This window comes from Tupaia chinensis, unplaced genomic scaffold (assembly GCF_000334495.1).
Source record: "Tupaia chinensis unplaced genomic scaffold, TupChi_1.0 Scaffold000117_2, whole genome shotgun sequence".
In the NCBI taxonomy this organism is placed as follows: domain Eukaryota; kingdom Metazoa; phylum Chordata; class Mammalia; order Scandentia; family Tupaiidae; genus Tupaia; species Tupaia belangeri.
Window position 1 is genome coordinate 4,191,520 of NW_006159583.1, and position 26,808 is coordinate 4,218,327.

General features: G+C 40.5%; 1 protein-coding gene and 1 pseudogene across 4 annotated transcripts in view; one reads left to right on the forward strand and one right to left on the reverse strand.

The window, feature by feature from the left end:
* AKAP7 (A-kinase anchoring protein 7) overlaps positions 1 to 26,808 on the forward strand; it is a 184,724-nt gene that overhangs the window by 79,189 nt on the left and 78,727 nt on the right. For 3 of the 4 annotated variants that reach the window (XM_027770231.1, XM_006144293.3, XM_006144292.3), the window contains one exon: positions 8,095 to 8,207. In XM_027770231.1, the coding sequence (XP_027626032.1) occupies positions 8,095 to 8,207 (113 nt within the window). Of the gene's footprint in view, positions 1 to 8,094; positions 8,208 to 26,808 lie in introns of those variants that run through there. The other variant, XM_006144295.3, reaches the window with a different exon arrangement.
* Positions 21,838 to 22,205, reverse strand: LOC102478819 (guanine nucleotide exchange factor MSS4 pseudogene; annotated as a pseudogene).

Below are 26,808 nucleotides of genomic sequence, written 5' to 3' on the forward strand. Positions count from 1 at the left end.
ATACCTGCGAGCAAAGGGAGAGGGGCCACGAGTCCAAAGTTTTTAACAATAGGGAACATAGATTCCATTCAAGGTTGGGTCAAGGGTGGGTCTCGTGCAGTTCCACAACTGTAGAAGAGTCTCCATGGAATACAGTTTGAGGAAGGCGGTTCTGGTAAGCAGAGATGACCATCAGTTGATGCGGCACAGCAGCCATCTTGTGATTAACAGGAATGGTGTTGTGGGGATCTGCAGCTGTGACTTATCCTCTGGTATCTGGCTTCCCTAAGAATGGTAGGGTAGTTCCTGTTCTTCCCTGAGGTAATGCAGGGCTGGTAACCATAATCTTCTCACTATCCATAGGTAGAGAAAATCCTTCTATACAGTGTATTTCTCAATTGGTTTCAAACAGCTAAAGATTCTTTCTGTTGCTTATGGTTGTAAGTTCGCCCCGGAGGGGGTGGGTGCACCCGCCGCCGCCTTGGCTCAGGGCCGGGGGGGTCGCGCAGGGCCTGGGAAGGCCCGCGCCCAACTTAAAATTCTTAAAAGTTAAACAATTGAGTATCTTTAGATCCAATTTTTAGTAAGATTATATCAAATAAGATAATGTGTAAAAATTAACATAGACAGTAAAGATCAGTACAAATGCCTAATGTTGTTTAAGCTTCTTTCATAGGAGTAGAGACAGAGATAGAGAGAGACACAGAGAAAGAAAGAAAAACAAACGCCCCCAATAGGGTTTAATACTGTGATTTCCCCACCAGTCCCCCCGCTAGTCTTTTCAGGATCATGGACTTGCATCCTGGCATGTACAGGTCAACTGGGGAACTGAGTCCATAATCTTTCATATGAATTCTACATTACTGAGCAGTGCACTACCTCTGCGTCACCATTCTGGCCAGAAAATACTTACTGTATTTTTTCTAAAGAATCATTTATTTAATATTTATTATTATTTAATTTATTACAGGACACATAGTCACCAGAGAGAAACAGAGAGAGAGGGAAAGCAAGAAAGCAAGCCGCCAGGTCTGGGACTTGAACCACAATTACCCATGTGGGAGTCCAGCACCTCAACCACTATGCCACCTGGTGGTCCCAATAGCCACTGTTTGAATTGCTGTTAAAAGTCTTTTTCTTATTTCTGCTGATTTTTTTTTTTTTTGATAACTGTGAATATTTGAGAATTCCTTTTATTGGGCTGAAATTGGTCCTGTGATACTATGTATAGAAGAAGGGAGATATTTATATTTGCTGCCTTCAACAGTATTGTGCTTGGTGCATGGAGGATGCACTTAATATGAAAATTAATAAAATGGATTGTGCTTTCACACCTTCAAGCAGATATGTTTTCTGGGGCTCTATAAGCATGTTTTTAAGTTGCTATTAGAAGCACTTCTGTATGATAGTTCTTCACATTTCTGAAGATTCAGAAATTATGCCTTAATCTCTTTAGTTAAATCTTAGGAATTTATCAATAGGAAGTTAATCTACCATAGTATATGGTAAACCTTAAGACAGTCCCAGTAAAATAAACCATAAGCATGACAGTTTTGCATTAATTGGCCTAATACTTCAACATAGAATCCTTTTGAAATAGTTGAGAATATGCCAAAATAAAGAGGGCCAAAAATGGAGTATGATAGGGTAGTTGAGACATTTTAAAAGGTATGCCTTTTAAAATTTATGTGAGCTGGGCCAGCAGGTGGCATGGTTAGGGTGCTGGACTACCACGTGGCTGACCGTAGTTTGAGTCATGAGCCTGGCAGCTTGCTTTTTTACTTTTGCTTTCTCTCTCTCTCTGGTCAAATAAAAAAATAATAAATAAATTAAATTAAATTAAATAATTCTTTAAAAAATGTTATGTGATGGGGCCAGCAGCTAACGTGATGATTGGGGCACTGGACTCTCACATGACTGACCGCGGTTCGAGTCCCCGACCTGTTGGCTTACTTTCTCACTATCACTCTCCCTCTCTTTCTCTCTCTGGTCAAATTAAAGAACAATAATAATAAATAAAATTAATTAAATAATTAAAATGATGTTATGTGAGCTATCGAGTTCACTAAGTAGTGATTGCTGTGAATACACTCTTAGCCTTTTATACGTTGGTCATGCTATATGCCATTGTCCTTTGTTTTGGCTGACCATCTCCTAAACTTTCTGTGCCATCTCCATGTCAGATGCATCCTTCACAGGCTCCCTAGCTGCTGGGGTAGGGGACTGTGGTCCTGATTTGATGCTGACTTTGAAGCAGAAGTTAGCATCTTGAAGAAGAAAAGGACCATGCAGAGTCCACTCTGGGTATAGGGTTGTCATTAGTGGTCCAAGGCAGGAGGCAGCAGTTCCAGCCCTCTGTGTGCTACCCATGGCATCTTTTGTGCCAGCTGTGGTGCCTAATGTTCCCGTGGAACAGGTGCTGGTGCCCCAGGGCCTGGACTCCACTAGGACTTTGGGCATCTCCTTAGCTTCACAGTGTTCTCCTGTGAATCCCTGTCCTGCCCAATCCAGCCAAAGTTGCCATCTGTTGTGTGCACTTAAGTGTTTTCATGACATTTTAAGGTCTATTCGCTTCCCCTTCTCTATCACTGTAGAAGAGAGAAGAAAACCCATTTGGGGGCAGTGACTACCAGCAGTGGATTTTAGGACATTGAAATTGTCATGTTTAGTACATATTAACATTTAGTAAAATTAAGAAATGAAATAGCACAGTAAGATTTTGAAAATGTGGTGGGCTAATATGAGAGGTCTTCAGAAAGTCCATGGAAAATGAGTATTATGACAAAACTATACATAGATTTGAAATTTGTTTTGCACACTAATTTCATATTCCACAAGTGTTTTGAAGCCCTTTTGCAATTAGAAATTTTAAAAAATTGTCACAGTGTGTGTGGTGCCAGAGATGACAGAAAGAGGGAGGAGTTAGCACCCTTATGGGTTAAGTGGTAGTGTGGTGGTGAAGGCAGCTGGATCCCACATGATTGACGGTGTGGTTTGAGTTCCAGACCCAGTGACTGGAAAAGCACTGCTGGGTGTGAGTGTGTGTGTGTGTGTGTGGGTGTGTGTGTGTGTGCCCAAAATCCCTCCCAAAAAAGAAGAACTGGAGAGAAAGGATTGCTATGTGACTATCTCTCGTGGGGAGCACTTTCTTCTTTTCCATCTCTTTCTCTCTCTCTCTCACTCTATGTCTCTCCAGGGGGTACACATGTCCTCTGGGAAACTAAAAACTAAAACAAACCTAAACGAAAATACCAACCCCAACTGGGCATGGTCACACTGCACTCCCTTCTATATTTCTCCATCACATCAGGATTTTGAATACACACATGCTTGGTTTATTTGTCAAGCTACTGGGCAGGATTGAAACTGTGCTCAGCCATATGTAAGCTGGCTTCCTTAACCACGAGGCTGCAGGACCTAGTGAAATATTAAGTAAGTTTTTCTCTAGTTTTTCTATCACTTAGTCTCTGCTTGCCCCTCCCATGTTCTCAGAAGAGGAAGAAGCCAGCAGATAGAGTAGAAAAAAGCCTTTGGAGTGTTGAAAACTAAGCATATTAAGTTTTCCTGCCCTTGATGCTGGAAAAGATAGTCTGGGTTGGTGAAGAAGAGTCAGAGACTGGCCAAGAGTGTGAGTTCTTGACCCTCCCTCACCCCGTGAATGAAAAACAATAGGACCACATAAGTCTGAGAACTGGAGTGACCTGTGCTCTGCCACAGAGGCAGCCAGGCCAGAATCCCTTATGCTCACAGAAGTAGTGAGGACAAGAGGAGAGAGGATGGTGTTGTGTGTTAGGTGTTCTGACCTTTTTCATCCCTGCCCGGAGCACTGTGCTATTTCTATGTGCTCGAGAGTAGCGAGAAGGTAGGAAAATGCCACAGGCAGCCTTGTGTGTTCTTGCTTGTCTTGGTATGGCATGGTGAGCGATGGAATGAAACCTTGTGTTCTTCAGAGGCATAGACGTTGCAGAGGGTTTTTACATATGTGAGTAAGGGATGATCCAGCTGCAAAAAACAAGCATGGTGCATGTCTCAGGAGATGCCCAATGGTGAGTTTCCTTCTTCAACAAAACCCTTGTCTGAGGGGATGAGAGGAGCACGTCCAACTGCTGAAGATTTAAAAACGTCTAAATTTTTTTTCCACCAGAAAGAAATATACTTTCTAGTTGAAATATAGATGCATAAAGAAAGTTATTCTCACATGTAAATTGACCTTGCTTAAAAACCTCAAAATTTCTGTCATCCTTAGAATAAAATCCAGAGATTTCACCAGGCCCTGCCAGGCTTCCACCTACCCTTCATGACCCTGTCCTTTTACTGTGGTGAGGAACTGCACAACACTTTTTTTTTTTTTTTAGAGAGAGATTTTTGCTATAGTGTGCATGCACTCTCTGGAGAGACAGAGAGAAAATGAGAAATCTCCCCTCACGGGGGATGGCCATGCTGCAGTCTCTTCTCCTCCACTCTACTCTCAGAATTTGGGCACACTCATACATCTGTTGTATTTTAAGTTCCTACACAGAAAGACAAAAATCAGTACATGCCCAGCATGGGTTTCAAGCCGCTGGGTCCTGGACTCAAATCACTGGACTACATGGGTGTCCAGTGCCTTAATCACTTCGCCGCCTGCTGGCCCCCAGCTCAACCCTTGCTCACCCTGGAAGTTGTTCCTTTTGCCAGGAGTCCTCTTTCCCCAGACAGATATGTGGTTTTTGTCTACTTGTCAGGTTTTTGCTCAGCTGTAACATCTATACCTTCTTCATTTTTTTCTTCCTTTTCACTTACTCAAAATTTACTTTGTTTAATTTATTTGTTTGTGGCAGGCAATATATCTAGAAGCTCCCCACGGGCAGGAGAGAATTTGTCTTGGTTCATTGTTGTATCTTTAGCACCCAGAACAGAACCTGGCATATGGTAGCCTCTCAGTAAATGCTTGCTGAATGACTGAGTGATAAAACCCAAGTTTGTAAACTGAAATTCATATCTACCATCAGCCTTAATGTAACTCAGTCACCTTTAGCTTTTATTTTAAAACGTTTCTTAGAAGCCAGAAAGGAGATTTTAGATTCTCTGTGCAGGAGATGGCATGGATTTAATAATTTTGAGTTCAAATTTTATCTTTACTGCTATCCGGCTATGAGCTTTGTATAGGCCTGAAAAGGTGTCCATGAGCTGTTAAGTGAAAAAGGCAAGTGATATGATTGCTATAGCTCTAACGTGACTGCCTGGGGTATTTTTAAAAAGAGAGAGAAATAATTAGTTCTTGATAATAATTAGTTCTTGATATTTACATTTTTACTAGCATAGGAAAATAGTATAGACTGCCTTGGGATGGGGATTGAAATTGAACAGTGTCGGGGAACTAGTAATGCCTTTTTTTTTTTCTTAATTAATCATGGACATCTTTTCAGGTCTCTACGTATATCTTTGAATAAGCTACTAACATTTTTTTTTTTTTTTTTTTTTTTTTAGAGAGAGATTTTTGCTATAGTGTGCATGCACTCTCTGGAGAGACAGAGAGAAAATGAGAAATCTCCCCTCACGGGGGATGGCCATGCTGCAGTCTCTTCTCCTCCACTCTACTCTCAGAATTTGGGCACACTCATACATCTGTTGTATTTTAAGTTCCTACACAGAAAGACAAAAATCAGTACATGCCCAGCATGGGTTTCAAGCCGCTGGGTCCTGGACTCAAATCACTGGACTACATGGGTGTCCAGTGCCTTAATCACTTCGCCGCCTGCTGGCCCCCAGCTCAACCCTTGCTCACCCTGGAAGTTGTTCCTTTTGCCAGGAGTCCTCTTTCCCCAGACAGATATGTGGTTTTTGTCTACTTGTCAGGTTTTTGCTCAGCTGTAACATCTATACCTTCTTCATTTTTTTCTTCCTTTTCACTTACTCAAAATTTACTTTGTTTAATTTATTTGTTTGTGGCAGGCAATATATCTAGAAGCTCCCCACGGGCAGGAGAGAATTTGTCTTGGTTCATTGTTGTATCTTTAGCACCCAGAACAGAACCTGGCATATGGTAGCCTCTCAGTAAATGCTTGCTGAATGACTGAGTGATAAAACCCAAGTTTGTAAACTGAAATTCATATCTACCATCAGCCTTAATGTAACTCAGTCACCTTTAGCTTTTATTTTAAAACGTTTCTTAGAAGCCAGAAAGGAGATTTTAGATTCTCTGTGCAGGAGATGGCATGGATTTAATAATTTTGAGTTCAAATTTTATCTTTACTGCTATCCGGCTATGAGCTTTGTATAGGCCTGAAAAGGTGTCCATGAGCTGTTAAGTGAAAAAGGCAAGTGATATGATTGCTATAGCTCTAACGTGACTGCCTGGGGTATTTTTAAAAAGAGAGAGAAATAATTAGTTCTTGATAATAATTAGTTCTTGATATTTACATTTTTACTAGCATAGGAAAATAGTATAGACTGCCTTGGGATGGGGATTGAAATTGAACAGTGTCGGGGAACTAGTAATGCCTTTTTTTTTTTCTTAATTAATCATGGACATCTTTTCAGGTCTCTACGTATATCTTTGAATAAGCTACTAACATTTCAGAATTTCAGTTTCTTAAGTTTTCAAAGTGGGAATAATAATATTGCTCACAGTTATTTGGAGGAGCAGATAATAAAACATACGTAAAACCCCTGGCACATGGGTGGTGGTGCTCAATGCAGATTCAGCAAGTGCTGTGAATGCCTGGTCAGTGCTGTCAGGCGCCCCAGACCTGCTGAGCACTGACATGATTGACACGTGGGCTCTGCCCCAGGAGCTCCTCTTGCGTAAGCATAAAGTTCCTGTCTAAAGCTCCTTCTCTGCCCTGCTGTTTATCCTTCAGGCTAGCACAGTGGCCACCCACACCAGCCAGCACCAACAGCACTTAGAATTATGTCATTAGCAAATGAAATGCATCCGTGTATTGTTTTATTTTGTACAGGTATTTCTATTTGAAACTATGCTATTCTCTGTAAATTATATTCGTACTATTTTATTCTTTTTATATGAACCAATCATTACCAAAAAATCTTTCGTTTTCTTAGAAAGGATAATATGGTGTCTTTGTTTTGTTCACTCATACATCTGTTGTATTTTAAGTTCCTACACAGAAAGACAAAAATCAAAAATCTTACACTATGTATAAATTATTCAGGCAGGTTGGAGATACACTGGATTTTGTTTCCATTCAAGTGTTTCTGGTTATAATTATGTGAATTAGTAATCTCCAGACTCCAACAGAATTGGTGGTTAAACTAAATTGTACTTAGGAGTCCTGTATTGCATTGAAAACATCTTTCAATGTTAAGGGTTTCAGCCCCAGGATTGTAGCCTGAAGCATGATCAGAGTTAGGCCACCTAGCCTCTAGTTCCTTCTCCTACCCCTACAAGGAGTATGACCTTGAGCATTGATTTCTTATGGGCGGTGCTCAATTCAGATCCAGGAAGCGCTGTTGCATACCCGGTCTGTGCTGCCATGCACATGTATGTCACGTCAGCACATCGGGCACCTGGGACACATTTCTTATACTTAAAATCGATTCAGTAGTATTAACCACATATGTTTTTGGATTAAAAGCCCAACTTAAAGGTTGTTTACAGATGCTCTTTGAAAGTTTGAATTTTTCATATATATGGTAAATAATTCCATTGACCTATTTGTGCAGTCTTGTATGATGCTTGTGTTTTGTTGCTGATATACAGTCAGTTTGTTATTGTGCTTATTTTTAAATTTTTTATTCAAAGGAAGCATGTTCATTGTAATAATTCAGTTAACATAGAGATATATATAAAGCAAGCATCACAGTCATATAGTATTGTTATCCTATAGATACATTGTGGTTTTTTCTTCTTTGTTTAAAAAAAGTCTCATATATATAAATCTCTTCTCCTCCATTCTCCTCTTGGGATTTTGGGCATGCATGCACACGTGCCCAGCATGAGTTTCAAGCTTCTGGGTCCAAGACTGGAACTGTGGTCAGCAATTTGGGAGTCCAGTGGCATAACCATTATACCATCTGCTGGTCCCAAATAGTTATTTTTGAGTTAACATTTTTGTAACTAAAGACAACTATATGTTGCAATAGCATTCTTGTGTTTCTTTTTATTTTCTTCAGAAACGGCAAAAAGGACATTTCAAGAAAAAGGCATCCTGATAGAAGAAAGCAAAAGTTTTAAGCCTCATTTGACCTTCATGAAATTGTCAAAATCACCATGGCTCCGTAAGAATGTGAGTGCATGTTTTTATCATAAGCCTTTGTTTGTCAGTCTGTACCAGCCTTAACCCTGGTGGTTACATGAGTGATTTGTGTCAGTCTGTACCAGCCTTAACCCTGGTGGGTACATGAGTGGTAAGTGTAGCAGTTTTTGATCTCTGCCACTATTGTTCCTGGGTTTCCGGGTCGGCTGACTCCAATTTATGATCCTCTCTGGAGTCTGTTCTAGCTATGTTCTCTTTTGCTGCCATGGCCATTAGGGGCACACTCTTGACCATCACACTGCTATTTCTTCTATTGCCACATCTGCTCCTTCCCTTAAAGAACCTGGAGGAGGTGCCATCGTTCCATTTTGCGCCTTTCTTGCTTATGGTTGTTTGCATCCTTCTCTTAAAGGTTTCTCCTCTAGCCTGCGTGCACTGGTACTCTCATTGCAGCTGGGCTCTTCAGGATGGGAAAAACTGTTTACCCTTCTTCACATAGCTCTTCCAAGTGTTTCGAAAGACTTCTTTTTGCTCTTTCAGCAATTATTTCCGTTGAAGGCTTAGAGCACAGGTACCGGGGACTGGGCAAGAGGGTAATTGAAGGACACGATTTTCCCCCTTTTCCCTAAGAACCATCAAATGGCACAAGCTAAGGGACTTGTATTTTGACATTTCCCTCTCTCAAGGCGCTTTTCTGGCTTTTGAGACCACCTCTTCATCCTTCAGAGGTTGGTGTGACTTCTAACTTTCTTTTAGATTCAGTCACATTTCTCCTGAAGTCCTAAGGACACCTGCCATTGTTTTTTTCCCATTTCAGCCTAAGGAGTTCCTCATGTAAGCTGAGACACCTGATGGCCTGCTCTGACAGACCAGAGTTTTGGAGGCGGGCATACTAGTGTTGCCCTCCATAACCCTTTGCTGTAGTTCAGTCTGATTTGCAGCTCTGTAGATGAAGGGCATGGTTATTAGTAAGTAGACCTTTTTGCTAAATTTGGTAAATTTTGTACTTAATGTCTCTGTCCTTAGAAATCTTTTTGGTCCTTTAAAACAGGATTTGGTTGATTTATCATACTTTGGTTATGAGTTTTCTGAAAATGATTGTTTAAAGATCTCCTCAAAAGCGTATCCTGCATTTTTTGATAATTATTCCCCAAATTCAACAATATCTATAAGGTACTATTCTAGAATATATTAGGTCAAGATAATTTGTATAAATAATGGATTTTGCAATCTGGAATGATAACTTACAAAACCTATAAGCTGACAGTTTGCTTCTTTAGCACAAGCTAAGGGACTTGTATTTTGACATTTCCCTCTCTCAAGGCGCTTTTCTGGCTTTTGAGACCACCTCTTCATCCTTCAGAGGTTGGTGTGACTTCTAACTTTCTTTTAGATTCAGTCACATTTCTCCTGAAGTCCTAAGGACACCTGCCATTGTTTTTTTCCCATTTCAGCCTAAGGAGTTCCTCATGTAAGCTGAGACACCTGATGGCCTGCTCTGACAGACCAGAGTTTTGGAGGCGGGCATACTAGTGTGCATCCACTCCCTGCCCTCCATAACCCTTTGCTGTAGTTCAGTCTGATTTGCAGCTCTGTAGATGAAGGGCATGGTTATTAGTAAGTAGACCTTTTTGCTAAATTTGGTAAATTTTGTACTTAATGTCTCTGTCCTTAGAAATCTTTTTGGTCCTTTAAAACAGGATTTGGTTGATTTATCATACTTTGGTTATGAGTTTTCTGAAAATGATTGTTTAAAGATCTCCTCAAAAGCGTATCCTGCATTTTTTGATAATTATTCCCCAAATTCAACAATATCTATAAGGTACTATTCTAGAATATATTAGGTCAAGATAATTTGTATAAATAATGGATTTTGCAATCTGGAATGATAACTTACAAAACCTATAAGCTGACAGTTTGCTTCTTTACTTGTTATCTTTCTTGTCTTGCTTTCAAATGGATTGCCCTCTTCCAAGTGGTTTGAAACTTAATCACAGAATGACAATCAGTGGTGAAGGTAATATATCCCCATTTCAAAATGTTTCTTTCTCTCTGCAATATTGGTTTTGAAATGAAAGTACCCAAAGACATTTGTTAAAGGAAGGTTTATAAGTTATCCTAGAGTGCATATTTTAGCATTTCGACTGCCTTTAAGTGATTTCTTGACATTTAATTTCACAGGATCAACTCCCTTGCTCTACAGAAAAGGGAGGTGAGACCTAAAAAGGTTTAACGATTTAAATGAGATCACATTCTCATCAGTTATAGAGCCCTGCCTCTGTATCTGGGAATCCATCTTGTCTCATTCTTCCCTCCCACTGGCCAGTTCCACCCAAATTCACTTCCATGTGAGGAGCTCCCTGGTCCAAATCATGTTAGTTCAACAACTATTTATTGAGAGCCTACTGTGGGCCAGCCACGGGCTCGTGACCAAAATAGAAATAGTCTCTGCTTGAATGGTGTGCAATCTCAGTCAGAGTGCACTTTGTTTAGCTAGCATGTTTAATCTTTAGAACATAAATAATAATCTTTCAGAAAGCCAAAACAGAATTTTTTGTTTTAATTTATAGATAACTCTGTGGTGGTCACTGTCATGATGACTGGTGTTCCTGAATGTTTAAGAGAGGGGATCTTGAACTTCTGCGTCAGCAGGGGCACTTGGGGCAGCTGTAGATTTCTGCTCACTACCCTTAGATCTGGAGGGTGACCTGGATAGGGACTTCTGATATTTAGTAACTGCTATTTGATTCTGACCCAAATAGCCTGCAGGATACCTCGTGACCTGCAGGCTTAAATATCCAGCAGTTTCTCCATGCATCCAGTCAACCACAGGGCTAAAAGCAGAATGAAAAGATAGCATACAGAGAAGTGGATTTTAGGTATATTGTTTGGAAATATGTGGTTCCTCAGTTTTTTTCTTTTTAACTTTTTAACATTTTCAACTATTAATTTCCCTCTCTCAGCACTAATTACTGTCTGGGTTTATTGATTTGAAAACAAGAAGCCATAGACTAAGACAGTAATGGAATGTATTGGTAGTTTCAGTGTTATTCAGATTGCTAATAATAAAAGAGAGGAGATAGAGGAGAGAGGAAACAGTTGGATGTACCCCCCCAGTCACGTAATAGGATATTTTACTCATTTTACATCATTTATTTATTTTTTTATTTTAAAAGTTATTTTAATGATAAAATTTTATTTGAATTTATGTTCACCATAAACAATTCAAATACATACACATCTATAGTGTGAAAGACATAATTTCTCTCTCATCACCACCCTGCCACCCCTTTCCTCCCAATATAATCTCTCTCTATAGGTAACTACTATTAGTATATTCTTCTAGACCTTACTCTGTGCATTGCATACACAGATACACAAACACACACACAAACACACATACACACAAATACATGCATATAGTTTCTTTAAAACAGAAATAAAACTCAGTATATTGTTTTATCCTCATTTAAACATTCTTCCTTTGATAAATAATTGGGTAGATTTCTATTTCTTTGCTACCATAAATGATACTATAGTGAACATCTTTGCTTACTTTTTGTTGGGTAAGGATACCAGTATTTATATATATATATATATTTTTTTTGGAGAGGTTTTCACTATAGGGTGTGTGCGCTCGCCAGACAGACAGAGACATAGAGACAGAAAGCAAGAAATTACCCCCCGGGGGGGATGACCACGCCACAATCCCTTCTCCTCCATCCTCCCCTCGAGATCTTGGGCACACATGCACATGCACCTGGCATGAGTTTTAAGCCACCGGGTCCTGGACGCATGGGAGTCCAGTGACATAGTCATTACGCTAACTGCTGGTTCCCACCGATATTTTTATTTTAAGAACTAACTTTCTTCCTTTCTTTCTTTCTTTCTTTCTTTCTTTCTTTCTTTCTTTCTTTCTTTCTTTCTTTCTTTCTTTCAATTTGACCAGAGAGGGATGGGGATGGGGGGGCGGGAGTGAGAAAGCAAGTTGCCAGGTCTGGGGCTTGAATCATGGTCAGCTATGTGGGAGTCCAGCGCCTTTAACCACCATGCCACCTGCTGGCCCCAGCATTTCTTTTTCTTAAAAAAATTTGCCAGAGGCTGCATGTACTTGTTGGAGACAAGGAGAAAGACAGAAAAAGCAAGAAAGCATTCCCATCCCATAAGAAATGGTTATATCACAATCCCTTCTCCATCTCTCTCTCCTTTAAGGATTTTGGGCATTCATACACATGTGCTTGGAATGTTTCTTAAGCTGCTGAGTCTAGGACTCAGACCTTAGAGTTAGCCACATAGGACCCAGCTGCCTTAACCCCTTAGCCATCATGCCGTGGGCTGGCCCGATATGCAAGTATTTCAAAGAACCAATTCCTTGAAACAAAACTCTAATTTTCAAAAGTATCTCAAATTGCCTTTGAAAACAAGGGTGCCAATTTATAATCTCACTGCACCATATGAGAAGAATGTTTACTATGTGAAAAAGGGCTATCAAAGATTAGGATTGGTGGCTTGTAAAATTGTGAATTATGCAGCTGACACAAAAACCATTTAAAAATTTATATTCTTTAACTAAGATGTTCTTGCTGCTGATATTATCCTAAAGAAATAGTTTAAAAGAGGACACTCTTTATGCATGATGTTTACTGAAGCATCATTAATAATAGTGCAAAATTAGAAATAACTTCCACAATAGTAGGGAAATGTTAGAGTTAATTATGGTAAATCATGTCAATGATTTAAACAGCTAGTAAAGTAGTTATTTCTTTTTCTTTTTCTTTTTTTTTTAAAGATATTTTTGCTATAAGGTGCATAATCTTGCCAGAGAACTGGAAAGAGAGAGAGAAAGAGACAGAAAGTGAGAAATCACCACCTGGGGGGGAAGGCCAAGTCACAATCCCTTCTCCTCCATTCTCCTCCCAGGATCTTGGGCACGCATGCACATGCTCCTGGCGTGAATTTAAGCCACTGGGTCCAGGACTCGAACCATGGTCGACTACATGGGAGTCCAGCAACATAGCCATTACGCTAACTGCTAGTCCCTAAAGTAGATATTTCTAAGGACTCTATAAGAGCATAAAACAGGTAAGAAAAATGTAGAATGTATACTACAATTAAAGCTGGCTAAAAATAGTTTATCTGGGTTTGCCTTGAACAATAATACCTTAATGTGTCTTAGTGTATTTGAGAAGCAAGAAATGGGTTCCCACACAGTGATTTGAGCTGCCCTTAATGTCACCCAGAACATAGTAAATCCTCCATAGTAAGGATTCCTGTTTTAGTTGGTTGGGGATTTGCTGGGATTCTGAAGAGGGATGGGCCCTTGGTGGGGGGAGAATAGTAAGGGGTGATGAGGACTTAGATGCCCATGGCAATTCAAGAATGAAGGAAACCAGTGGATTCAGAAAAGCTGAAGGTTTCCCATTGTCTTTGGGAATGTTCTTTTAGGTTCTGCTATGGAAGGGAGATGCAGAGTCAGAGTGTCTAGAGAAGAGGTAAATGATATCCCCGATTAAGATACTGTGTTTTGGGAACCAGCAGTTAGCGTAATGGCTATGTCACTGGACTCCCATGTAGTCGACCGCGGTTCGCGTCCTGGACCCGATGGCTTAAAACTCACGCTGGGCACGTGTGCGTACGTGCCCAAGATCCCAAGAGGAGAATGGAGGAGAAGGAATTGCGGCGTGACCATCCCCCCTGGGGGGTGATTTCTCGCTTTCTGTCTCTATGTCTCTCTCTGTCTGTCTGGTGAGTGCTTGCGCCCTATAGCGAAAACCTCTCCAAAAAAAAAAAAAGATACTGTGTTTTGAAGATTAGTGCCAATTAATGCACTTATATTTTGATGTGACCTACTGGAAGGTCATCTGGAAGTAGTGTTATATATAATATTAGTGCACTCCTAAGATAATTGATGGTAATGCTGTTGGGGTGACCGTAATGATTTTTGTTAAAAAGGGTGTGGGGGCCAGCAGGTGGTGTAGTTGTTAAGGCTCTAGACTCCCACATGGCTGACTATGGCTTGAGTCCTGGACCTGGTGGCTTGAGAGGTACCACAAGTTAGCGTAATGGCGATGTCGCTGGACTCCCACGTAGTCGACCGCGGTTCGTCCCTGACCCGGTGGCTGAAAACTCATGCTGGGCGTGTGTGCGTGCGTGCCCAAGATCCCGAGAGGAGAATGGAGGAGAAGGGATTGCGGCGTGACCATCTCCTCTGGGGGGTGATTTCTCGCTTTCTGTCTCTCTGTCTGTCTCTGTCTGTCTGGTGAGCGCACGCGCCCTATAGCAAAAACCTCCGAAAAAAAAGAAAATCACACAGGGTGTGTGTGTGTGTGTGTGTGTGTGTGTGTGTGTATACCCAAAATTCTGGGAGGTGAATAGAACAGAAAGGATTGTGGCACAGCGATCCCCCTTGGGGAGTGATTTCTCACTTTCCCTCTCACTGTTTCTCTCTCTCTCTCTGGTGAGTGCTTGTGCCCTATGACAAAACAAACAACCAAAAGTCTAGAAAAAAAAAGGCGTAAGGGTGTTTTGGGGTAGAGAAGTGCTGTGGATTATTACAGACGAATTCTAAGATAGTAAGACAGATGGTCCATCATTATTGTCTATAGGAGGTGTAAACGAGATATTGTGTAGTAATATCTCAATTGAGATTTTTCTTATCATCCAAACTAATTAAAAAAAAGATTCACAGTTGGAGCCATAACAGGTCTGTTTATGGAGATAAAACATCTTACTGACATAATGCCTGTGAACCGATGATGGGTGCAGGGGATGAGTGTTCACCCCACTGGGGTGACTGTAAAGATCTAGTGTGAGGATGTCCAGGTTGTTCAGAGTGGGGTGCAGAAGTCTCTGGGTTTCTGGGGCTCTGTTCTGTGCTTTGGTTTGTAGGTAATAGCATGCAATAGAAATAACCAAAAACCCAGTGGAGTAATCAAGAGTTGTATATGTTGCATTCAGAATTTTGAAAATACAGAAACTCTCCCTCAGATCTCCTGATGTGAACCAACTCTGCCACAGTATGGTATTCTGGTTCCCACACTAGAGAATTGAGTTGAGGCTAAGGACGGATTCTAGGAAATATAAGTATTTTTTGGCATTTACATATTTTTCTAACAACAGAGACTTTAGTCAGCGTGTTTGTTTTACATATTCTTAGTTTCATGAAACTTTTATTGCACAAGAAAATACTGAAAGGAGCACTATGAATTTTAGAACTATTTTGATCATCATTGTGCCTTAAAATCTTATAAAGTTACTGTCTCTGAAATAGTAACTCCAGTTCAAGTTATTTGTGCGGTTTTCTGAGAATATAGTTATTTGACGTGGCTAGTCTGCTCCTTCTTTTGGATTTATTTCTCTCATTGAATCACCTTGTGTTTCTGTGATTTAAACGGTGTCAAGACCTGGCTAGTCAGAAGCGTGTGCTAACACTTGGTGGCAGAAGAAGACCAGTTTTAAATCAAATAAACCTCTTAATATAGCTCTCTCTCTCTATATATATATATTTATTCCTCAAGCAAAAAATGGTATCCCAATAGATAGATCAGTTGATTTTAAGCGTAACTTGTTTTCTGGGCTTCTTAGATATCTTCCCTGATTTATAACTCTCTCAAATGACTAATGTAGCACTTAAAGCAACAACGACATGGTTTATTCATTGGCACTTCCTTTTCATAGGTCAGACAATGAGAATAATTTAGAGTGAAAAAAAACAAAAGAAAGATCTTTTTTGAAATCCGTTAGCTACTTTTTTCACCTAGATTGGTTTGTTTTGAGTGCAGATGTGGTCACACACATAGCAAGGACTGAGGGGTGGTGGTCGAACCTTACAAGGGTGTTAAGGAAAATCTAGGGCAGTCCTCTATAGGAATAGCAGTGGAAAACAGAAAGGGGGAGTGTGTGGGTGAAAATTCTGTTCTGATGGTACAGTTAAGGGGAAACACGGTCCCTGAATTGTTCAGTGATTGAATAGATGGAGCCTAGATAATGCTCTCTCCTAGACTGGCTGAATTGCTACCTTCCTCTGCACCCTTCCCTCGCTAACACCCCCAATCATCCTTTCTCACTCACTGTCACCATTTCTATCTGTCTCTCTGCACGTTTTCTCAAGATTTTGTTACTGGCCTGGCATAATTTGATTACCACTTACATTTTGGGGGCTACATCATAATGAGCCTACATTTTTAAAAAAATTAATACATTTGTTTCTTCCACGATGGAGAGGGTCTGGATGCTGTGTGACAGTCTCAGCTGTCCCAGATCATAGGCATGTGTGCATGTGCGCTGTCTGCACAGAGAAGTTCCAGAATACAAACCCAGGACCATCTTATGTGGGTCTCTAGTTGTGTTACCACTGAGTGTCTCTCTGGTTCCTACAAACCATTTTTAAGCTCAGGGGCATAATTGTCATTTATTTATTTATTTATTTTTAGGTTTTTGACATAGAGTACATGTACTCCATAGAGAGAGAGACAAAGAGAGGGGAAGTAAGAAATCACATCTCCAGGGCTATGGCCACACCAAATCTCCTTTGTCATTCTCCTCTTTGGATTTTGGGCACATACACATATGCATATGGCACGATTTTCAAGTCTACCGGGTCTGGGACTCAAACCATGGTTGGCCACACAGGAGTTCAGCACCTTAACCACCACACCACCTGCTGGCCCAATACAATTCCTTCTTAAAGGAGTCTTTGTAATGCATTTGAAGGAGTATAACATTTCTTATTCTAGCTCTGTTGTTGAGTCCTGTTCAAATCACATTCCCTCTACCTCTTTTTTTGTTTGTTTTTAGAATTACTTATTTAATTTTATTAATTCTTCTTCTTTTTTTTTACCCTACAATTCCACTTTTAATAATGTACACAAAGGAAGTCATTAAGAATGTGGATACAGGGACCAGCAGTTAATGTAATGGCTATGTTGCTGGACTCCCACATAGGTGACCGTGGTTCGCATCCTGGACCTGGTGGCTTAAAATCTTATAAAGTTACTGTCTCTGAAATAGTAACTCCAGTTCAAGTTATTTGTGCGGTTTTCTGAGAATATAGTTATTTGACGTGGCTAGTCTGCTCCTTCTTTTGGATTTATTTCTCTCATTGAATCACCTTGTGTTTCTGTGATTTAAACGGTGTCAAGACCTGGCTAGTCAGAAGCGTGTGCTAACACTTGGTGGCAGAAGAAGACCAGTTTTAAATCAAATAAACCTCTTAATATAGCTCTCTCTCTCTATATATATATATTTATTCCTCAAGCAAAAAATGGTATCCCAATAGATAGATCAGTTGATTTTAAGCGTAACTTGTTTTCTGGGCTTCTTAGATATCTTCCCTGATTTATAACTCTCTCAAATGACTAATGTAGCACTTAAAGCAACAACGACATGGTTTATTCATTGGCACTTCCTTTTCATAGGTCAGACAATGAGAATAATTTAGAGTGAAAAAAAACAAAAGAAAGATCTTTTTTGAAATCCGTTAGCTACTTTTTTCACCTAGATTGGTTTGTTTTGAGTGCAGATGTGGTCACACACATAGCAAGGACTGAGGGGTGGTGGTCGAACCTTACAAGGGTGTTAAGGAAAATCTAGGGCAGTCCTCTATAGGAATAGCAGTGGAAAACAGAAAGGGGGAGTGTGTGGGTGAAAATTCTGTTCTGATGGTACAGTTAAGGGGAAACACGGTCCCTGAATTGTTCAGTGATTGAATAGATGGAGCCTAGATAATGCTCTCTCCTAGACTGGCTGAATTGCTACCTTCCTCTGCACCCTTCCCTCGCTAACACCCCCAATCATCCTTTCTCACTCACTGTCACCATTTCTATCTGTCTCTCTGCACGTTTTCTCAAGATTTTGTTACTGGCCTGGCATAATTTGATTACCACTTACATTTTGGGGGCTACATCATAATGAGCCTACATTTTTAAAAAAATTAATACATTTGTTTCTTCCACGATGGAGAGGGTCTGGATGCTGTGTGACAGTCTCAGCTGTCCCAGATCATAGGCATGTGTGCATGTGCGCTGTCTGCACAGAGAAGTTCCAGAATACAAACCCAGGACCATCTTATGTGGGTCTCTAGTTGTGTTACCACTGAGTGTCTCTCTGGTTCCTACAAACCATTTTTAAGCTCAGGGGCATAATTGTCATTTATTTATTTATTTATTTTTAGGTTTTTGACATAGAGTACATGTACTCCATAGAGAGAGAGACAAAGAGAGGGGAAGTAAGAAATCACATCTCCAGGGCTATGGCCACACCAAATCTCCTTTGTCATTCTCCTCTTTGGATTTTGGGCACATACACATATGCATATGGCACGATTTTCAAGTCTACCGGGTCTGGGACTCAAACCATGGTTGGCCACACAGGAGTTCAGCACCTTAACCACCACACCACCTGCTGGCCCAATACAATTCCTTCTTAAAGGAGTCTTTGTAATGCATTTGAAGGAGTATAACATTTCTTATTCTAGCTCTGTTGTTGAGTCCTGTTCAAATCACATTCCCTCTACCTCTTTTTTTGTTTGTTTTTAGAATTACTTATTTAATTTTATTAATTCTTCTTCTTTTTTTTTACCCTACAATTCCACTTTTAATAATGTACACAAAGGAAGTCATTAAGAATGTGGATACAGGGACCAGCAGTTAATGTAATGGCTATGTTGCTGGACTCCCACGTAGGTGACCGTGGTTCGCATCCTGGACCTGGTGGCTTAAAACTCATACTGGGCACGTGTGCGTGTGTGCCCAAGATCCCGAGAGGAGAATGGAGGAGAAGGGATTGCAGCGTGGCCAACCTCCCTGGGGGCTGATTTCTCGCTTTCTGTCTCTCTGTTTCTCTCTTTCTGGCGAGCATTTGCACCCTATAGCAAAAACCTCTCCAATAAAAAAAGAGGTATTAAAAAAAAGAATGTGTATACAGATTTAACTGTAAGTTGTACATTATATCATTGTTTGCAAGAAACTGTGTCAACCTAATGGTGTCTTATTTAAATAAATTGATTGTAGTACAGCAACATAGTGACAATGGTATACATGGATGGATAGTTACCTACTCACATGAAAAGATATCCACCCTGTTTTATTAAATTAATAAAAACACATTATAAAAGAATACAGTGAGATCTCGTTTGCTTTTGACAAAGATACCTGTTTATATATACACAATAGAAAAACATTGAGAAGTATATATACTACATTATAACTGACTATCTCTGTATAGTCAGAGTGCAGGTTTTTAAAAGCACTTAAATCCATTTCCAAATTTGTCTGCAATGAATATAGACTGTCTCTGAGATTTAGTAAAGAAAGAAACATTGAAGCTAATTAAAACAAACAAAAAAAAGGCTTAGGAGGGCCAGCAGGTGGTGTGGTGGTTAAGGACACTGGACTCCCACATGGCCAACCACAGTTTGAGTCCCGAACCTGGTAGCTTGCTTTCTCACTGTCTCTTTCTCTCTTGTTCTCTTAGTCTCTGGTCAAATTGAAATAAATAAATAAAGTTAAATACAATAATTCTTAAAAAAAATTAAAAACAAAATGCTCAGCTTAAGTTTTGCCTTGTGAGGGACCACATGCCCCTAGAGGCATCTACTTGGCTTTTTTCCTCTGACCTGAGAGGACAATTCCCAGATTTTTTTTTTTTGTCATAATGGAAATTGGATAATTTGTCTGGAAAATACTGATCTCTCATTTTATACTGAAGCTCATTCAGGCTCTGACTGAAGAGGGAAGTCACCTTTCTGGAGGAATAGGTTGGTTGCAAAACTGTGCCCAAAGCTTACGTTTTGGTGGTGGAGCCCTTAAAAAGTTTTGGAGTGAAGGGAGGAGGAAGCAACCAGAAAACATAAAGAGGAAGGGGCCTGAATGGTATGGTCTCTACATAGTCTTCCTTTCAATTTTCTGCCTCCTGAAGGATGGCAGGACACCTGAAACCTGGTTATACAGATTTCTACAATGACAAGTCATTTTAGAAGAGAAATGACAGAATAACTGGAAATCATGTTGAAGGCTTAAATAAGGTTGCAAATATCGATCTAAAACTCTGTGAGGGCCATGCCTAGTAGGTTTAGGAAATGACACTATCTATTGAAAAAATATTTTCTATGAACAAAGAAGTAAAGTTGTCTGTCCAGGGCTGGCGTGGTGACTTGTTGGTTAAAGCAACTGGATCGTACATGGCCAACTATACAGTTCAAGTCCTGCACCCAGTGGTACGCAAAAAACATGCCAGGCATGCATGCATGTATGCCAAAAATCCTGAAAGGAGGAAGAAACGGAGAAGGGATTGTGACACGACCATTCCCCATGGGAGGTGCTTCCTCCTTTTCCTTTCTCTGATGAGTGTATGCACCCTTAACACACAAACAAACTGCTTCTCCAGATAAGAAAATATAATCTCACGTGTGATTTGGCAAATGTCTATCCTGGGAAAAACTTACACTCTGTACTCTGAATCCAAAAGAGCCTGGGTAATAGCCAGGCATGAGTTTCCCTTGGTGTGGTGGGCAGATAGGATTGAAAACTTGATTCTCAGCATACTGGCTATACCAGAGAAGAGCTGATAGAAAGAAACCACATTAATATTTGAAGTGAAGAAGGGGATTCTGCCCCATGGCTTAGTGATTAAGAGAGCCGGATCCCACATGGCCAACTGTGCAGTTTGAATCCTGCACCTGGTGGCTTGAAAAACACATCAGGTGTGTATGTGCACATGTACCCAAGATCCTCAGGGGATGGAGGGATGCAAGAGAAGGGATTGCGGCATAACCATGCTCCACTGGGGTTGCTGTCTCCCTCAATTAAATTTAAAACAAACAAAAACCCCCAAAACAATGAAAATAGGGACCACATTCTTCTTGGCAATAAAATGTCACTGCCAACCTAAGTGCAAGGATTCTCAAACAGGTATTAGGGGTATGTACAAAGTAATGTGTTCCTTATTAGTGGTTTAAATACTGTTTGTAAACATATTACTTTTTTATTTTTTAAGAATTTTTTTTTATTTAACTTAACTTGTTTATTTATTTTTTAATTTGACAGAGAGAGACAGAGTGAGAGAGAGAGAGAGTGAGAAAGCAAGCCACCAGGTCCAGGACTCAAACCGTGGTTGACCATGTTCAGCTCCCTTCACCACCTCACCACTTGCTGGTCCCTAAACATGTTACTTTCGGAAATAAATTAATGTAGATAATAAGATTAGCCATACAAAGTCAGTCATACAAATCAGTCACAGGTACTCACAGGCCTTCTTGCATGAGAGAGAAAAAGGAGGGTTTCTACTCTCAACACAAAAGTGTCTTGTCACATGTTACCATGGTTGAAAGGTTGAATACTGCCTCTCTAGTGCAAGAAAAAAAATGAGCCCCTGGGTAAAAAAGAGCGTAGGCAGAATGCCAAGGATGAGCCTAGATCTGTGAAGGTCCTGTAGTGTCCCAAAATCTGGGAAAAGGGAGCTGAGGAATGTTGCCGTGCAAAGAGAACTAAGGAAGGGCATAACACTTGAGCAGGACCACCCCTCTGTGTGTTCACATAGACATGTCCAGACTCATTATTTATGTTAGAACAGAGAAGAAGACAGAGAACAGTTACACCACGTTAAATGCAAGTTCTTGCGAGGGTAGCCTTTATAGTTGGGGTGGAGCACGCCCCTCCCTCAGTTACTCATGGGAAACCCATTCCAAGGCCACACAGAGGCTGTTCTTGTCATCGAGGCAATGCCTGCCAACGGGTGCGATTTCACAGTCTGCGCAGACTGGAAATCTGATGTTGCCCACGTCCTTGGTGAAGCCCACGTTCTCAGAGATGAACATGTCATCCACCAGCCAGTGTTCCTGGAGATCGCCCTCAGGATTGCTGCCATCAGCCACAGCTGGCTTCTTTCTCAGGGAGGGAAGGAAAAACTGCTGGCTGGAGAAGAGCATGGCCCCGGCTGCAGCACCCGGGAGCCACAGCACTGGCACCACACCACCTTCCTGTTTCAACCCCTGGGTGACTCTAACTTGTTCAGCAGCTCTGCTGGTTCCATGTCCACTACCGCCACCTTGGCCGTGACTGTGCAGGCGCTGTCTCCCTATTCATTCTTATTTTTATTTTCTATAGGGCACATGTGCTCACCAGAGACAGAGAGAGAAAGCCCGAGAAAGAAAGGTACCAGGTCTGAGACTTGAACCACTATTGGCCATGTGGGAGTCCAGTGCTTTAACCATGCCACCTGCTGGCCCCCACATTATCTTTCTTGACCTCTGTTTACTCATAATGAAGGGAGAACTTTGATCTTAATGACTCTTAACTCTCGGGCTATTCTGCAATGTCTATAAGCATTTGATCAAATAGGATATTTGGCTTCACATGGAGTTTTAGTGTGTGTGTGTGTGTGTGTGTGTGTGTGTGTGTGTGTGTCTTTAAATCTTACATTGGCTTTTTGTATGCAGGAAAGATGAGTGACGGAAAGAAAAAGGTCTTAAGTTACTGATTGACAGAAAGATGGTGGCAATTGAGATCTGAATCTTTCTGCCTCTCCCCCTAGAAACCAGAGAGTAACCAATGATAAACTACATCGTTAGTGAAACTAAAATATAGAGAAATTCTGTAAATACTAAATTATGTGCAAATGTGGCCCAAAGCAACTGGGACCAGTAAGATTTGTGTGGGACTCTACTTCAAGGTGGGCAAGACTGTAGAGTTGGAGCAGCCCTATTGGTGGCAGATCTCAGAAGTCATTAGCAAGTGCTGGCAGTTGGTGTGGTAGTAAAGGTGCTAGACTCCCACATGGTTGACTGTAGTTCTAGTCCCAGACCTGGTGACCTTCTCTCTCTTCCTCTCTCTCATCAAATTGAAGGATAATACAATTAAATAAATAATTATTAAAAACAGTGAAGTTGTCTTAAAATTTTGTTGTAGTGTAGGAAGGCACAGAATGTGTGAAAGGAGGTCTAGAGCAGATGGATCTCAGAAAGCACTACGTTCAGAAATGGAGGAGAGGGCTAGCTCTGTAGCCTGGTAAATAAGAGCCATATCCCACAAGGCTAACCTTTGATTGCGTCCTGGCTCCTGTGGCTCAAAAAACATGCTGTGGGGCCAGCAGGTGGTGTAGTGGTTAGGGCACTGGACTCCCATATGTCTGACCGTGGATCAAGTCCTGGGCCTAGTGGCTTGTTTTCTTACTTTCTCTCTCTCTCACTTTTTCTCTGGGTGACTGCACCCACCCTGTAGCATTTTCTAAAAAAAGATCAATAAAATTAGATGAATAATTCTTTAAAAAGCAGAAAACAAAACATGCTAAGTGTGTATGTGTATGCATGCCTAAAATCCTGACAGGATGGAGAAATGGAGGACAAAGGATTATGGTATGAACATGCCCCATTGAGGGGGTGCTTTCTCCCTCTCCTTCTGTCTTTGTGTCTATCTCTCTCTGGCCAGTACATGTGTCTTCTGGCAATTAAAATAACGAATGGAGAGGAACACCTCCAGTGACAATGGAGTGTCCAGGGGTGGTGGCTAAGGTCCATCCAGCCTGGTAGGTCCATCCAGCTTGGTGGGCAGAGCACGCAACCTTCCACAGGAGCCTCTGTTTTGATGACCAGTATTTCACTGTAGCATGAAGGAGTAAACCCTTGCAACGGCCCGCCAAAGAAGCCCCCCCTGCCACTTCTTACGTGCTAACCCTCCAAGAGGGTACTTTGGACACCCGTCATTATTATTTATTACTCTAGGCAAAAGCTTATGTATCTTTGGTACAAGATAAACAGATTGTGTCAGTGACCTCTTCTTGAATCTCCCAATGCCAAATGACTTAATTATTCGTGCATGGGTTTTAGTTGTTTTTGAGTCACTTTTCATATTACCCAGTGCATTTAGTGACAAGTCTTTTTATTTTAATGGCTTTTGAAAACTGAAAAGCAATGGCATTTGATACGAGATGGAATTATAATTTCTTCTAAGATATTCTATGTGCCATTAGTCAACTGTGTCATCTACTGGGTGTCAAAGAGCACTATTTGTAACAAGTGACTTCACTTATGTTTCTAATGCATTTTTCACTTCGTGGTACTATGTTGTCTATTTCTACATATAGAAAAAAATCCTAAATATATGCATTTATAACTGTTTAATACTCAGAAATGATATATGCAAATGTAGACCTAACTGATTTTGAACCTTTTAGTGCTTTGTACATCTTTAAAAATGGAGGAATGTATGGGAAACAGTAAATAGAAAATGAAATTACTTTAAGAGGGATTCTAGGAATTGGCTAATGTCAGCATTTTAAATGACTTCTGGTTGACCCTGATTACATTAGAGATTTTGAAAACCGAAAACCCTAGAGGAAATCACAGGTCAACCTAACATTAACTTTTCAAATTGGAATGGAGATTTGAAGCAAATACCTTTATTATGATTTTCCAGTAATTTTCTTTCAGAATATCTCTCAAGCATTTTGTGAGCAAATGAATAGTAAAATGATGAGTTAAAATACATAAATTTATGTATTTTCCAGAGGGTGTGTATACTTGCTAGAGAGAGATAGAAAAGGGAGAGAGGGAGAAGGAAAGAAAAAGGTCTTAAGTTACTGATTGACAGAAAGATGGTGGCAATTGAGATCTGAATCTTTCTGCCTCTCCCCCTAGAAACCAGAGAGTAACCAATGATAAACTACATCGTTAGTGAAACTAAAATATAGAGAAATTCTGTAAATACTAAATTATGTGCAAATGTGGCCCAAAGCAACTGGGACCAGTAAGATTTGTGTGGGACTCTACTTCAAGGTGGGCAAGACTGTAGAGTTGGAGCAGCCCTATTGGTGGCAGATCTCAGAAGTCATTAGCAAGTGCTGGCAGTTGGTGTGGTAGTAAAGGTGCTAGACTCCCACATGGTTGACTGTAGTTCTAGTCCCAGACCTGGTGACCTTCTCTCTCTTCCTCTCTCTCATCAAATTGAAGGATAATACAATTAAATAAATAATTATTAAAAACAGTGAAGTTGTCTTAAAATTTTGTTGTAGTGTAGGAAGGCACAGAATGTGTGAAAGGAGGTCTAGAGCAGATGGATCTCAGAAAGCACTACGTTCAGAAATGGAGGAGAGGGCTAGCTCTGTAGCCTGGTAAATAAGAGCCATATCCCACAAGGCTAACCTTTGATTGCGTCCTGGCTCCTGTGGCTCAAAAAACATGCTGTGGGGCCAGCAGGTGGTGTAGTGGTTAGGGCACTGGACTCCCATATGTCTGACCGTGGATCAAGTCCTGGGCCTAGTGGCTTGTTTTCTTACTTTCTCTCTCTCTCACTTTTTCTCTGGGTGACTGCACCCACCCTGTAGCATTTTCTAAAAAAAGATCAATAAAATTAGATGAATAATTCTTTAAAAAGCAGAAAACAAAACATGCTAAGTGTGTATGTGTATGCATGCCTAAAATCCTGACAGGATGGAGAAATGGAGGACAAAGGATTATGGTATGAACATGCCCCATTGAGGGGGTGCTTTCTCCCTCTCCTTCTGTCTTTGTGTCTATCTCTCTCTGGCCAGTACATGTGTCTTCTGGCAATTAAAATAACGAATGGAGAGGAACACCTCCAGTGACAATGGAGTGTCCAGGGGTGGTGGCTAAGGTCCATCCAGCCTGGTAGGCAGAGCACGCAAGCTTCCACAGGAGCCTCTGTTTTGATGACCAGTATTTCACTGCAGCATGAAGGAGGAAACCCTTGCACAGAGCTGCCAAGAAGACCACCCTGCCACTTCTTACGTGCTAACCCTGCAAGAGGGTACTTTGGACACCCGTCATTATTATTTATTACTCTAGGCAAAAGCTTATGTATCTTTGGTACAAGATAAACAGATTGTGTCAGTGACCTCTTCTTGAATCTCCCAATGCCAAATGACTTAATTATTCGTGCATGGGTTTTAGTTGTTTTTGAGTCACTTTTCATATTACCCAGTGCATTTAGTGACAAGTCTTTTTATTTTAATGGCTTTTGAAAACTGAAAAGCAATGGCATTTGATACGAGATGGAATTATAATTTCTTCTAAGATATTCTATGTGCCATTAGTCAACTGTGTCATCTACTGGGTGTCAAAGAGCACTATTTGTAACAAGTGACTTCACTTATGTTTCTAATGCATTTTTCACTTCGTGGTACTATGTTGTCTATTTCTACATATAGAAAAAAATCCTAAATATATGCATTTATAACTGTTTAATACTCAGAAATGATATATGCAAATGTAGACCTAACTGATTTTGAACCTTTTAGTGCTTTGTACATCTTTAAAAATGGAGGAATGTATGGGAAACAGTAAATAGAAAATGAAATTACTTTAAGAGGGATTCTAGGAATTGGCTAATGTCAGCATTTTAAATGACTTCTGGTTGACCCTGATTACATTAGAGATTTTGAAAACCGAAAACCCTAGAGGAAATCACAGGTCAACCTAACATTAACTTTTCAAATTGGAATGGAGATTTGAAGCAAATACCTTTATTATGATTTTCCAGTAATTTTCTTTCAGAATATCTCTCAAGCATTTTGTGAGCAAATGAATAGTAAAATGATGAGTTAAAATACATAAATTTATGTATTTTCCAGAGGGTGTGTATACTTGCTAGAGAGAGATAGAAAAGGGAGAGAGGGAGAA